The sequence below is a fragment of the Gambusia affinis genome, linkage group LG17 (genome assembly GCF_019740435.1).
Source record: "Gambusia affinis linkage group LG17, SWU_Gaff_1.0, whole genome shotgun sequence".
NCBI lineage: Eukaryota > Metazoa > Chordata > Actinopteri > Cyprinodontiformes > Poeciliidae > Gambusia > Gambusia affinis.
The window spans coordinates 8222137-8236265 of NC_057884.1; the positions used below are offsets into that span (position 1 = coordinate 8222137).

Here is a 14129-nt window from a genome sequence, read left to right on the forward strand (position 1 = left end):
TTTATTTATGGATTATTAATCAGCGCTTCCCTGAACACAGCGATGGTTGATTTACTAGCTGTACTTTGTGCTAGAGTGGCTAACACGAGTAACAATTTAGTCCAAAGCCTTTTCTGCTAAAATAAAATCTTTAGTGTGTGTCAGATACAGTACACATTGTATATTGATCTGTTTAGCTAACGTAAGACTGTGTAGCAGACAGGCTTCAAGGTGTAGAAGTTGTATCAGAACTACTATTATGCTGTACTTAGCTAACGAAAAGCTCGTGTTTGTGAGACTGCCACCCACGTGACCACGTAGAATGAGCATCAGCCAATGAAAAGCGGCCCCTCTGGTAAGGTCCATTGCGGTGTCGAGGAAGCTCCCTTCCATTCGGATGAGAGCTACCAGCACAGCAACACCGTCTCCTGTGGCTCATTTGTTCTTTTCCTGTTAAAACAGGTTCGGGTCTAAACTGAAAACTGTTATGTAATAGACATAGTCGTTCCACTAAGTGTCGTGACGTTGGTCCCCTGTGTATTTGGTTTGTGTTATTTTATGTCGTCATTATGCGGTTTGCTAATAAGCTCTCGGTTAGCTGCTCGGAGTATTTCTTCAGATGGTACGCGAAGAATGCGTATGTTTTATATAGCCGTCTGTAATGTGCATTTATTTACAATTCCTGATATAGTAATAAGCTGGTGTTGTGTTATAGAGGAACTAGTGGAAGTGTGAATGTATAGTCACAATTTTGTTATAATCTGGATTAAATTCGGATGAGAGCTACCAGCACAGCAACACCGTCTCCTGTGGCTCATTTGTTCTTTTCCTGTTAAAACAGGTTATTTGCATCTGTTTGCCTGTCCCTCCACCCGAGACCTGCAACAACATTTTAATTGAAAACATATTTTCAATGAAATTATCATTTGTCCTTTCTGACATGGTGCAAAATTCAACCACTGAACAAATTTAAATATATCTTTTCAACTTTTTTAACTTCAGCAGACACGGTGTGAGATGCAACATACATTTACAAATCTATTCAGCTCTGTTAAGATTAAACACTGTCTTGATAACTCACTGACTTTAGTCCTTTCTCAAACATCACGCCACTCATAATCCGAAAGTTCCTGGATCAAGGTGAGTACACGGGGGTTCACAGGCAGTCTTTACGGGTTTCTTCCACCTTACTGCCCTTGTCTGGGTTGATTGAGAAGAAACACCTTAAGATAAAGAGGACAAACAGAAAACTACATCAAAATGTGCCTCACACAGAAATAAACATTTTATTCAAGATATAAAAGTGGTCAAAAGTCAAATTTAACTCCTCCAATTTAAAAAAAACAAAAAAAAACTCATACCTCTGCAGAAACTCCAGTGTAGACGCCAGCCCCGATGGATAATGTATGTTAAAACAATAATAGCTCCCAAACATCATGCAGAGGGCAGAAATAAAACAGGAGATGTTGTTGTTTCCAATCTGTTGATCCACACTCAGCATGAATCGTTTAGCATGGAAGCAGGATTGACCTAAGGAGAAAGAACAAATAAATTTAGACTCCTGATACAACAAAGCAATGACATTTATATAAAACATAACAAATCAAGTGAAAAGTACGCAAAAAAATTAGTATAGTAGAAGGATAAGAAAAGAATTGAAAAAACAAACAATATTAAACAATATGCCAGATGGACAAAAGGGCAAAGAAAGGGGACAAGACAACAAAAAAGACAACAGGTCAAAGAAACTGGAAAAACAAAAATGAACTCACCACACACAATGATAGTGGGAGTCAAGGAGACATTCTCCATCTGTACTTCTTCAGCTAGGCATGTGTCCTCCACACAGAAGAACATTGCTTCTTCATTTTCATTGAAGTAGCAGAGAAGTAGGAGCATCAGCTCTTTAACATCTTCAGAGTAACCGTCCAGTTCTCCCTTTAACATCTTCAACTTTGTCTGAGCCTGGAAAAACCTTTTGTTTTTGTTCACACAAACAGTGTTCATGTAGCTCAGCAGTCTTTTCCCCTTCATATCCATGTTCTTCATGAAGGTTTCCTTCAATCCAAGTCCAGTAAGTCCCTTGTAGTGTACAGCCATCCCAATGTCATGAAATAAAACAGGCCAGGCTTCCAAGACATCTTGAATGCTTTTCCCCTGGTTAATATCTTTGCGCTGTGAGTAGAAAGTTGTCCTCAGTAATTGTTTCATCTCCTCAGGATTGGCCTCCTTCTGCAGAGACATCATCTTGAGCTTGTCCTTCTTCTGTTGCTGACTTTCAGCAGTTTCTCCAAGAGGAAGGAATTTTACATTCCAGTTGATACACCCATAGGTGTCCTGAATTGCAGCTCTCTGTTCCTGAGGAATTTCATTTGTGTCAGAGTTTTCAGAGCAGCGCTTTCGCTTTCTTATTTTAGGCATTGTAGATCGCTTCACGTTCTCAATTCGATATTGAAGTTGTTTGAGTGAATGATAGCCAGGGCCAATGACATCTCCATCGATAACATCTTGTAGAGATTTTGGATATTTTGCCACCATCTTCTTTGCAACCTCTGTAGAACTCCTTTTACCCAAGTAAGAACTTTTTCGCATCATTTCAGACACCACAATCCTGACCATCTCCTTCCTCATTTTTGGACTTGGCCGTTTACCTCTCTCTAATGCCTGCATCAGTTCTTCTGAGAACTTTTCCCATGGTATCTCAAAGGTGTCCATCCAGTCTGCTGCAGATGTCTGGTTGCTGCTGGAGGAGTTTGATGACACACTTAGCGGGGACAAAGACGGCTGTGATGGAGGAGTATCTGGTGATGCATTACTTGAGGACCTGCTGGTTTCAGGGGTCCGGCCTTCAAAAACAAAAAAACAAAAAAGTTATCAGAACAGAATATGAATATCAGTGTTTAATGATTGATTTTTGCTTTTCTAGAATTTTACTTACTTCTGAATTTCCAAGCAGCAAGTGCCTTTCTGGCTTGAATTGGTCTTAATGCTGACAGCAAGTCTTCCTCAACAATGAACTGGAAGTCATCATACGTTTCTACTCCAATTGACTGTAAAGTCTCTTCGAGAATGTCTTTTGAAGCCTCTGCAAGATCGGGCAACACTTCACTGATAGCGCTGCGTAAAAATGTTTGCTCAGCCATTTCTGGAATAAAATCAGACAAAATAATGGTAAAAAAACAAGATCATCGTAATATAACGTATTCAACTATGTACAAATTAAAGAGACTCACTTGGTGTCAAACAAAATATTGTGCCCGATTCACACTTTTTAGTCATGTACATCCTTAAATTTTTAGTCAAACTTCTCCCTGTTTTTTCTTTATTATTTTTGTTCACATCAACATATCTGTTTTAAGTGGACTTTCCATCATGGTATATAAAGACATTTTTATTTTGAAAACACACTGTGTTTCAGAGGAACAACTTGTTGTCCATTTAGAGGTCAAAGGGTAAAAGTCAACCAAGTCATTTATGTTAATACACAAAGTGCTTGAAGTCTGTTTTGTCAGTGAATGCAGATGGTAATCAGGATGATAGACAGCTGTTTGTACAGCTCTCAGTGGGCCATGATGACAAACAGAAAATAAATCTGAATCTCTTACACAATCACAGATTTTAGCAACAGCATCATCTGCAAGACACATGTCATCTTTTAAAAGCGACTTTAGTTTAGTCAAAGTGTTATCCATTCCCAGCTCATGCACATTTTGCATCTCTTCAACGATGTTCTGTATTGTGGAAGCTGGAAGAAGCAGCTATCCTTGAAGTTTCAAGTAGAAAAGACACAAGTTTCTGAGATAATCCTTGTTGAAATTTGGAGATAATTCGTGACTTTCATTAGTCAGAGCATCATTAAAGCTCTCAGAAGGCCCATCGTTTTCTGACACACTAACGATCTTACTTGTAGTTTCCTTGTACAAAACATCAATGTTATCCACAGACAAATCTCTATGTTTACGGGACATGTGAACTGTGAATGATGATTTGACGCTAAAAACTTTTTTTGCAGGCTTTCACTGGACATGCTACAGGCCACCACTCCATTATATGCTCCTTTAAATGAGCAACGACTTCTTTCAGTTTGGCTTTGGTGGCCACACAATGAAATGGTGCATTTCAATTTAGCAACAATGGCTTTGGCTGATTCGGAGTGTGAAGCCACGTTGTAAACTCGGTAAAAATGAGTTTTAAACGCTGCATATGTACAAAATGTCCGCTTACATTCTGTGCCGAGCAGTGACGTGCGGTCAGGGGAGGCAGGTGAGGCAGTGCCTCACCAGCCATCATGGAAAGAAAGAAAATACATAATCATAAAGTAATTTAAATTGTTATATTCATCCGGTGGTTTGTACTAAAAAATATTTATTTTTCATGTAGCTTCACCAATTTCTATTTTTATTTGTTCAAAATCGCTGAATTTTCTTATTTTCCCATTCAAATGCTTGGAAGCGATGCCGGTGAGGCAGCAGCGAGCTCTGCCTCACCTTGGATTGCGCAACCCCTGGCTCTGCGCTGGCTGCTAAGCGGAGAGAGCATGTTGCTGTACGGCGTCAATAAAATGGTTTAAACTAATTTAATATGTGAACTTATTTCCAATAATTTAGCTTATGTATATAATGTACAGTGCGTTTTGTCACCAACTGTGTTTGTGTAATGTGTTTCGTGTAATGAGCGATTATAAACGGCAGAGAACAGGTTCGAGGTGAGGCAGGCAGTTCTCTTGCCTCATGGCAGGGGGCGCTCAAGATCCCAGACGTTCGTCTTGTTCACTCCTCAACTGCCGAGTAAGTGACAGCGAGCTAGGCTAAACGATTCGGGAAGCAAGTCAAGTGCAGCGATAGATTATAATAGAGATAGTGATTTTTTTCCTCTCGCTTATCCCGACTTTCGACATGGATTATTTTATTTTGTTTTGTTTTTTAAGGAAATGTGTGTTTTGTGAGCTACAGTTTGTATGTGTAAGGATGCAGAAGTGAAACATAACCTGTAAACTGTTGTCAATCTATGCATCTATTTGCAAATCTGATTCTGATGACGTCAGTGCCTCACCGCACGTCACTGGTGCCGAGGCATTTGAATACACAACTGAGCTCGTTTCTGTGCACTCTGCAATGCAACACATAGCCCCTCAATGATTCTAGTGTTTTACAGCAAAACGTACATGTAATCATGTTTAAACAATTTCAACCTACCCAACAAGTTACACGTGTTACAGGTGTAGCAAAAAATGATTCTACTGCATATTGTTCCAAGAAGCAATATGACGCCTTAAAAACAAAATTTAATCTCCCCAGAAACACAAATTACCGTGCCTTTTACGTTTGAAGAAAATAGAGTTTAACTTACATTTGCTGAAAGCTGACGAGGTCCAAACAGCGTTCTTTTCTTTGTCGAGGTTTGAGCACAATTCAGCTTCTTCTGAGATGAGAACCGTTGTACGAACTTGTTCAAAATTTAGGCGCCAGGTAAGCGGACCAATTAGAGAGCAGAACAGACCGCACCGCGAGCGAAAGGGAGAACTTGAGCACAAAGCGGTGATCTCTGTCTTTCTTGCAATAGCCGAACTTTGAGCTTATAATGGCAACGGTGAAGGTAAAAAAATCCAGTGTTAGCAAATAAATAAATAAATAAAATACATGTACCAATAAGCAAGTACGGTATATGACTTCCTTGTTGATTCAGGTTTTTCCTCCATGTTAGTCGTGAAATATGAAGAAATGATCCAATCAAAATTGACAAAGAATAAGTAAATGAATTAAAGAGTAAATGACAATCTAAAGAAGTGGGAAAACACAAGTGAATACAAATAGATAACTAATAAACAAAATTGGAAGTAAACAATGTCGAATCATAATTACTTAATTCCACATTAATTTCCAAATCTATTAATTTATTCATTTATTTCATTGTCCATCCATCCATCCATCTTACTTATCTGGAGTTGGGTCACAGGGGTAAACAGGGAAGCCCAAACTTACTTATCCCTAGCAAAAAAAATGGTAAGCTATGTCAGTGTGAAATAAATTATAAAGAAATTGACCAATTACCTTGGTCAAACATTTTGTCAGAACTACAAACAATGGGGAAAGAGCTTAAAACGGTGAATACATGAAGTGAAAGGAAAATGTAATTTTCAACATTTTGTATAAATAAAATAACTGAAAAGTGGTATGTTTTTTTTGTTTTCAATATTTTTCAGAATATATTTTCTTTGATATCGTCAGTTGGTGTTTGGTTAGGACTTTAACTGTGACATTTTACCTCACCGACATGGTTTAATTTAAATCATTCAATTGTGACTGGCTGTGTTTTTACAGTCATTGTCTCTCTAAAAGATGAACTTTTGCTCTAGTTTCCAGTCTCTTAACAAGTTGCCTTACAGGATTGTCCTGTATTTAGCACCGTCAATCTTCCCATCTACTCTAATCTTAATCATGCTGCTGCTGTTTTTGTTGTTGTTCTTTAACAAACCACTAAGCCTTAAGCCATTCCTGCTTTGAAAGATTTTAAGTGTCATGGTGATACTAATATGCATTTTTTGTGAGGGGCTGAATTCACCAAGACATAAAGTTCAATGAGCTGCTTACTCTGGGATTTGCTACTCTGTACATTATTTTCAAATTACAGATTAGATTTCGGCTCGTATTATTGTATGTGTTTAAGAACCTCAATGGTTGCCGAAACTTTAAATATTTCATTATTTTTCTTGTTATATTTTCTTTCTCTAGGAGCTCATACAACCGTTTATGCCGAGTACGGCATGCCCTCGAATCATTCCCAGCTTATCTGGTTCTTCGTTGTTTACTTCTTTCTTTTTCTTTATTTAAGGTAAGTTTGTTTGTCTCTGCATTTTGGGCTGGGTTTTAAGGTCATGTGGCTGAGCTTTGTAATTTAGGATTAACGTAATGAGTGAACCTGCTGAAATCAGTTTTCAACACAGTAAACTTAAAACCCAGTGTTCACCAACATTGTATGATACTCAATTACTCGTCTTGGCACATTTTTGTTTGTTTGTTTGTTTAACCTTTAGAGGGTATGTGTTATTATTTGAAGTACGCTACTGACAACATTTTTGTGATCATTTATTTACTTTAACACGAGGAAGGATATCATGGTGTGAACTGATCATTTTCAGGATGCATCAGACAAACAATGCTCGATGTGTGGACCTGCTGTGGAGGCACGTCCTGTCAATCGTCCTGCTGGAATTTGTGAAATTTGCAAGTTAAGGACTAACACTAGTTATATGTTAAGATTCTCCCCTTCTTCTTTCTCACAAGTCTTTGCTTTGTGTCTTTGAATCAGTCCTAATATTAGGCTCCAAAGCTGATCTGCAGGCACTGTAAATCGTAACGGACCTTCTGTAATATTGATTACCACAGATGTAGTTTCTGTTTGCATTTCTTTGTCGGAGGGTTGTGAGACTGAATCGCAGCAGCGAGTTTTGAGTTATTCTTGGTGTTAAAGCTACTTTGGAGTGCGAAAGTTTATTTTTTTCTTTGGTATTGCCTCATATACGGTAGCAACCTGGGAACAAAGTTTGGGGGTCGGTTTTCTTTTGTTTTTTTTAAATATTCAATTTCTTGTCTTGCTTTCTGCTGCTGCAGAGAAATTTTATTTTTATCTGCATTTCCAAAATAACATTCCTTATCACCTAGTGTTTAATCATAATTGATGATGGGGGATATTTTTTTTTTTTTTGAAGAAAGATTTAAAAACACGCCTCAGGTCAGTTGTAGCATGTGATTATGCTTTTTCCTCGCAGCCTACGGCAGCTAATGTTGAAAGCTGTCAAATGGGGATATGAAGCTGATTAAAACAGTCATATCATTAGCTTCACAAAGGGAAGTAGTTCTCTTAGAATTTTTTTTTTCATGTGTAACCTCTATCAGGCTGAATAAAAATGCGTTTATGTACAAGACATGAGTTCAGTGTGCTACTTTGATAAAGTTTTCTATCCTATTGCAAACATTTTTAACTCTTTGCACATGGATTTCATTGTCAGTACTGTACTAGTCTACTTTTGTTTTGATTTTACCAGCAGAAATAATGCATGTGCTGCTCCCCCACCTGCAAAGTGTAATTACAAAAAACGATAAATAGATTTGGGGGGAAAAGCTATGCGGCAAGGATAGTAAAAACCAGCTTGAGTTTAGGCTTTAGTTTAAAACAGTATTTGAACTCTCAACTCCATTAACAGTAAAAACCATCAGGATCATTAAGATAACTTTTTTTTAATGTCTAGTCAAAGGATACAGACTTCTATCTCTGTGGCCCCATGTTTGGTGCTCTCTTGCTGTCTGAATTTGTGGTATCATAGGAAATATGGCCTTTGAAAATCCTGCCATAAACAAAGGCAACTTAATGTAATGCTTAATTCTGACACGGAGGGAAAAAAAGATGCATGGTTTTTAAAAGTGTTTTATGAATAAAAAGCTGAAAAATAATCCATTTGTATTCAATTGTTACTAGTCTCACTTAGTGCTATGACTACTCCAACACACCATACAGAATCAGGCAAGCAGCAGCTCAAACACAGATGTTTGCATGTGACAGATAACTTTGCATAGAGATTAATAGTGAACTACCTTCAACTTCCAACTTGTAACTTCAAATGAATCATACGGCCAGCAGATTTAAATTTAAACTTATTTTTACTCAGTGAAGGAGTTTGTTTCTCCAGGGTTCAGTGGCTTAGGAATCAGCAACTCTTTCTTTCCAAAAGATGTTTTAGGCAAAAAAACAAAACAAAACAAAAAAAAGACAAAAACAATAAATCACTTTTGGCAAAAAATGACTCAGAGCTTTATTTTAGGCAGGTGGCCTAAAATAAAGATATTTACAATGTCTTCAAAGAGTAGCCAAAGTCAAATTATTTTATTCAACTGACAATTTTATTCATAAAGGGACAAAACCCTTTTCCAAGCTGGCCTGTCCGTCTGGGACAAGTTTTTAAAAAAAATCAGACCTCAGACTTTGGGACTCCAGTGGACCACAGTGTGAGTCTTTGTCCACTAATGGAGAAAACGTGATACCGTGGTGAACCTTCCCCAAGAGGCTCCGGCCAACTGAAATTACTCCAAGATCCAGACAAATCGTCCAGAAAACTGCCAAATAGCCGAAACACTGACTTCCTTTAAATCAGGCTTAAAGTCCACATGCTTAGAGCTGCCTTTGATGAATTGTAAGTTTAACATTGTTCAACGTATTGGATGTGTATTTGCTTGATGATTCATTATATAATGCTTCTTGCCTACTTCATAATTAGTGACTGCATGATGTTTTTACTGATGTAGGATTTTCCTCAGAGTATTATAAGCCTGGAGGGTCACCAGGCTTTAAGTGGACCCCCACAAGGCTAACTATCACCTACTAACTTTAGTTTTTATTTTAATGTTTGCATTTTTTAAGACTTTATTAATCTTCCAATAACACATAGTTATCCAGGGATATTTTCAAATTTCCTGTCAACTTTTAACAGCTTTTAACTCAAAAACATGGCAGGCGTTTCAAACCTAGCAAGTTATCTGGGGAAACCCTGTAACGTAAAGCAGTCGACCCCAACCCCAGGGCCATGGACCAGTTGGTACCGGCCCGCACAAGAAATAATGAAATATTTCCGTTTAACGTATTATCCGAGTCTGGAGGATCTTTTATTTTGAAAATCCTTCAACCGGATTCTCTCGGTTACGTCTTGCGCACAAACGTGGAGCCATAAGCAGCAAAATGAGTAAGAAACAGATCAGGTGTCTTTGGAAAGTTTCTTTATGAAGGGAAAAGGCCCAGAGAAGAGCACCACAATGGAGCACCCTGCCACATTATAACTATGAACTTCAGTATGCCCTATTTTAGTGCATAACTTAGCATAATTTTTCACATCTTTTGGAAATAAAAATGATTTCCAATTGTTTTCAGCTCCCTCGCTGCAAAAACACTAAATCTTACCAAGTAGTTTTAGTCTAGTTTATTGTGCAAACATCTTAGTACACTTAAGATAAGCCACAACTAACTCATGAGTAACTTTTCAGGAGGATATAGGAGCTTGTTTTAAGTCAGTGATTCCTTAATATTGATGAAAAAATACTAGTTCCATTGGCAGATTATTTCACTTATAACTGGGGAAAAAATGTTTTGTTTTAAGTATCATATTCTGTCAATCGAACTAATAATTCTTCAGCAATTTTAAGGAATTATTTACTTAAACAAGCTTCTATATCTTGCTTAAAAGTTGCTTATTGGTCAGTTTTTGTCTTCTTATTAAGTTATTTTCACTAGAAACTGTACAAAAAGAGGAAAAAAAATTGCTAAAATTTTGCCTTAAAAATTCAACTTTACTGATCCCAAAGGGAAATTAAATGTTGTTGTAACTCATATAGTTTTGGTAAATGATAACATTACCCAAACCACGAATTTCAGTAATTACCATTGGCCAGAAAGGGAGTCGGAATTAGCGGCTTCCTTGGCATCATCTGGGTCAACAGGCCCGCCCGTTTCCCCTTTTTCTGTTTTCGGGCGCAATGTTTCCTTTTCACCGTTGGTACCCTGCTGTGCCAGTCCATTGTCCTCAAGAGTCGCTGTCTCTCAAGTGCGTATTTTAGCCTTGGAGATATGTTACCAGCTCAACTGTCTCCAATAGCCATCAGCTAAGCCGAGCTGCATTCAGCCATAAAGTTTGTTTTGATTCAAACTTCAGCAGTTTTCTAGTTGTTCTGCTGAGGTGGTGACATCAATTTGTGACATCACACGAAATGATGTCACAAAGAGTGATGCACTGGAGTGCATCAAAAAGCTGCACTCTTGAAATCTACCGTCATAACCATTTCAGACGAGAGAGCGAGAGGAAATAGAAGGATTGTCTCCGAACTAAAGATTGAAACGGAAAGCTTTTCAAGTCAACTCTTAACAAACCAATAAAGAAAAACATTTAGAAGTTTTTGGAATTGTCAAGAAAAAAAACAACAAACAATGAGTGAAAGCGGTATGCCGTCGACTTCTGCTTGTGAACAACAAGCCTTAGAAAGAGAGACCCTAAAGCTCCAACGGATCCTGAAAGAAGTCAATAGGATGTCAATAGAGAGACAGACTCTAATAAAATCAAATGAGGAGTTGAGGATCCAACTTACAAACATACAAAAAGCCACGGTTGAGAAAGACATGCTGCTTAGCGAGAAAGAGGAGGACTTTAAAAAGGTGTTCGACCTCAACAAAATTTTAAAAGAGGAAAACAACAAACTGGAGCAGAAAACTACCGACTTGGGCCAGAAAAACACTGCCCTGGAGATTGAAAAAACTGCCCTGGAGAAGGAAAAAACTGCTGTAGGGCAGAAAAGCACCACCCTTGAACAAGTAAACGCTGCTCTGGAAAAGGAAAAGACCAATCTGGAACAGAAAATCGCCACCCTGGAGCAGAAGAATAGTGCCTTGGAGAGAAAAAACACTGCCCTGGGTCAGAAAAGCACCACCCTGGAGCAAATAATCACCACGCTGAAGGAGGAAAACACCGCCCTTCAGGGTCTGGAAAACACTGCCCCAGAGAAGGACAAGACCACCCTGGAGAAAACAGAGTGTTTTTCTTTTTCCTTAGAAAAGGAAAAACATACCCTGACGCAGAAAAACAGCACCCTGGAGACAGAAAAAACTGCTCTGAAGCAGAAAATCACTGCCTTGGAAATGGAAAAAAATACCCTGGAGCAGGAAAAAACTGCCTTAGAGCAAAAGAATAGTGCCCTGGAGGAGGAAAACACCACACTGGAGGAGAAAATTACTACCTTAGAAAAAGAAAACCATACTCTGGAGCATAAAAAAAATTATATAAAACATAAAAATATCACCCTTGAGCAAGTAAAGTTCGCCCTGGAGAAGGAAAACTACGCCCTGGTGGATGAAAACAGGACCTTGGAGAAGAGAATGGCCACCCGGAAGGAGGAATGTACCGCACTGTCGGAGAACAACGCCACATTGGAGCAGGAAATATGTGACTTAGAGAAAAGAATTGAAGCCCTGGAGCAGGAAAACTCCAGACAGTGGCACAAAAACACCTCTCTGGAGCAGGAAAAAACTGCTCTGGAACAGAAAACCACCACAATGGAGCAAATTACCACTGCCTTGGAGCAGAAAATCGCCGCCCTGGGTCAGAAAAACACTGAACTGGAGCACGAAAACACTGCCCTTCAGGGTCTGAAAAACAATTCCCTGGAGAAGGAAATGACCAACCTGGAGCAGAAAATCACTGCCTTAGAAAAGGAGAGAAATACACTGGAGCAGGAAAATACTGCCTTAAAGCAAAAGAATAGAGCCCTGGAGCAGGAAAACACCACACTGGAGCAGGAAAACACCACACTGGAGCAGAAAATCACTTCCTTAGAAGAGGAAATCAATACTCTGGGGCATAAAAAAAATTATATAAAACATAAAAATATCATCCTTGAGCAAGCAAAGTTCGGCCTGGAGAAGGAAAACTACGCCCTAATGGATGAAAACAGGACCTTGGAGAAGAGAATGGCCACCCGGAAGGAGGAATGTACCGCACTGTTGGAGAACAACGCCACCTTGGAGCAGGAAATATGTGACTTAGAGAAAAGAATTGAAGCCCTGGAGCAGGAAAACTCCAGACAGTGGCACAAAAACACCTCTCTGGAGCAGGAAAAAACTGCTCTGGAACAGAAAACCACCACAATGGAGCAAATTACCACTGCCTTGGAGCAGAAAATCGCCGCCCTGGGTCAGAAAAACACTGAACTGGAGCACGAAAACACTGCCCTTCAGGGTCTGAAAAACGATTCCCTGGAGAAGGAAATGACCAACCTGGAGCAGAAAATCACTGCCTTAGAAAAGGAGAGAAATACACTGGAGCAGGAAAACAATAAACTTGAACAGGAAAAAACTGCTCTCGGACAGAAAAGCAACACCCTTGAGCAAGCAAACACCGCCCTGGAGAAGGAAAACACCGCCCTGAAGCAGTTAAACATTGCCCTGAAGCAGGAAAACAACGACCACGGTCAGAAAAACAACTCCTTGGAGCAGGAAAAAACTGCTCTAGGGCAGAGAAACACCACCCTGGAGCAGAGAAACACCGACATGGCACAGAAAATCACTGTCTTGGAAAAGGAAAGAATTACCCTGAAGCAGGAAATCTTTACTTTAAAGCAGGTAAACGACATCTTGGAAGAGGAAGGCAACTTTTTTGAGCGTGAAAAAATCTATTTTGAGGAGAAATACCTCTTTTTGGAGCAAATAAACGCGGCCCGGAAGCAGAAATGCGCTGCTCTGGAGCAAAAAAGCTCAGCATTGGAAAAAATAATCGACGCCTTGGAGCAGGAAAAGGCTGCCGTGGAGGAGAAAAGCGCTGCCTCGGAGCATATGCGCACTGTGCTGCAGCTTGAATTAGAAAATCTGAACCATTGTATGAGGAAAAAAATGGAACAGCAGAACCAGGAGACATCAGAAGAAGAAACCCAGGAAAACATCCAGCCAGTTTCAGAACAGCCACAAGAGCAGGCGCCTATATTGAAACGTGCGATCGGAGGCTGTATTGACACTCTCAGATACTGGACTGAAATATTCTACTTTTAAGTAAAGAAGTGTCATAAGGGCTCCAGGCTTCACACTTGATTATCGGTGGCAGTGGAATGGACAACAGGAGGACAACAGGACTGCGGTGTCAGGGGAAGCTTGACACTAGGGGGCTGATAGCGGAAGAGCTTAATGCTTGAAAGATGTTGGCAGGAGAGCTTGAGGCCCGCTGGACTGCTGAGTCCATACCGAGTCCTGTTGGTCTCCAGGCTGACCTCCAGGGCTTTGTAGCGAGTCCTGTCGTTCTCCTGGCTGACCTCCAGAGATTCGTAGCGAGTCCTGTTGATCTCCTGGCTGACCTCCAGAGATTCGTAGCGAGTCCTGTTGATCTCCAGGCTGACCTCCAGAGATTCGTAGCGAGTCCTGTCGGTCTCCAGGCTGACCTCCAGGGCTCAGTAGTGAGTCCTGTTGATCTCCAGGCTGACCTCCAGGGCTTTGTAGCGAGTCCTGTCGGTCTCCTGGCTGACCTCCAGAGATTCGTAGCGAGTCCTGTTGATCTCCTGGCTGACCTCCAGAGATTCGTAGCGAGTCCTGTTGGTCTCCAGGCTGACCTCCAGAGATTCGTAGCGAGTCCT

General features: G+C 39.9%; 3 protein-coding genes across 3 annotated transcripts; 1 reads left to right on the forward strand and 2 right to left on the reverse strand.

The window, feature by feature from the left end:
- Nucleotides 1-964: 964 nt before the first annotated feature.
- LOC122846785 lies at nucleotides 965-2362 on the reverse strand. The gene is made up of 3 exons (XM_044143947.1): nucleotides 1752-2362; nucleotides 1341-1509; nucleotides 965-1202 (listed from the first exon to the last, which is right to left on the reverse strand). The coding sequence occupies exons 1-3, from the start codon at nucleotides 2224-2226 to the stop codon at nucleotides 1136-1138; spliced, it is 711 nt and encodes a 236-aa protein (XP_043999882.1). The 5' UTR covers nucleotides 2227-2362; the 3' UTR covers nucleotides 965-1135.
- LOC122819446 lies at nucleotides 2286-10641 on the reverse strand. Its single transcript, XM_044096182.1, has 4 exons — nucleotides 10406-10641; nucleotides 2918-3124; nucleotides 2384-2825; nucleotides 2286-2337 (listed from the first exon to the last, which is right to left on the reverse strand). Exons 1-4 carry the CDS (start codon nucleotides 10539-10541, stop codon nucleotides 2286-2288), a joined length of 837 nt encoding a protein of 278 aa, XP_043952117.1. The 5' UTR covers nucleotides 10542-10641.
- Nucleotides 10642-10795: 154 nt separating this feature from the next.
- LOC122846781 (girdin-like) lies at nucleotides 10796-13875 on the forward strand. Its single transcript, XM_044143944.1, has one exon. It carries the CDS (start codon nucleotides 10948-10950, stop codon nucleotides 13552-13554), a length of 2607 nt encoding a protein of 868 aa, XP_043999879.1. The 5' UTR covers nucleotides 10796-10947; the 3' UTR covers nucleotides 13555-13875.
- The last annotated feature ends 254 nt before the right edge of the window (nucleotides 13876-14129 follow it).

Coding starts and splice junctions, on each gene's coding strand:
- LOC122846785 (XM_044143947.1), bottom strand. CDS start 2,226: ATGATGTCTCTGCAGAAGGAGGCCAATCCTGAGGAGATGAAACAATTA. Junction 1,510..1,751: donor TCCCACTATCATTGTGTGTG/GTGAGTTCATTT, acceptor CTTTCTCCTTAG/GTCAATCCTGCTTCCATGCT. Junction 1,203..1,340: donor ACACTGGAGTTTCTGCAGAG/GTATGAGTTTTT, acceptor CTTTATCTTAAG/GTGTTTCTTCTCAATCAACC.
- LOC122846781 (XM_044143944.1), top strand. CDS start 10,948: ATGAGTGAAAGCGGTATGCCGTCGACTTCTGCTTGTGAACAACAAGCC.
- LOC122819446 (XM_044096182.1), bottom strand. CDS start 10,541: ATGGACTGGCACAGCAGGGTACCAACGGTGAAAAGGAAACATTGCGCC. Junction 3,125..10,405: donor GACTCCCTTTCTGGCCAATG/GTAATTACTGAA, acceptor ATTTTATTCCAG/AAATGGCTGAGCAAACATTT. Junction 2,826..2,917: donor TGCTGCTTGGAAATTCAGAA/GTAAGTAAAATT, acceptor TTGTTTTTGAAG/GCCGGACCCCTGAAACCAGC.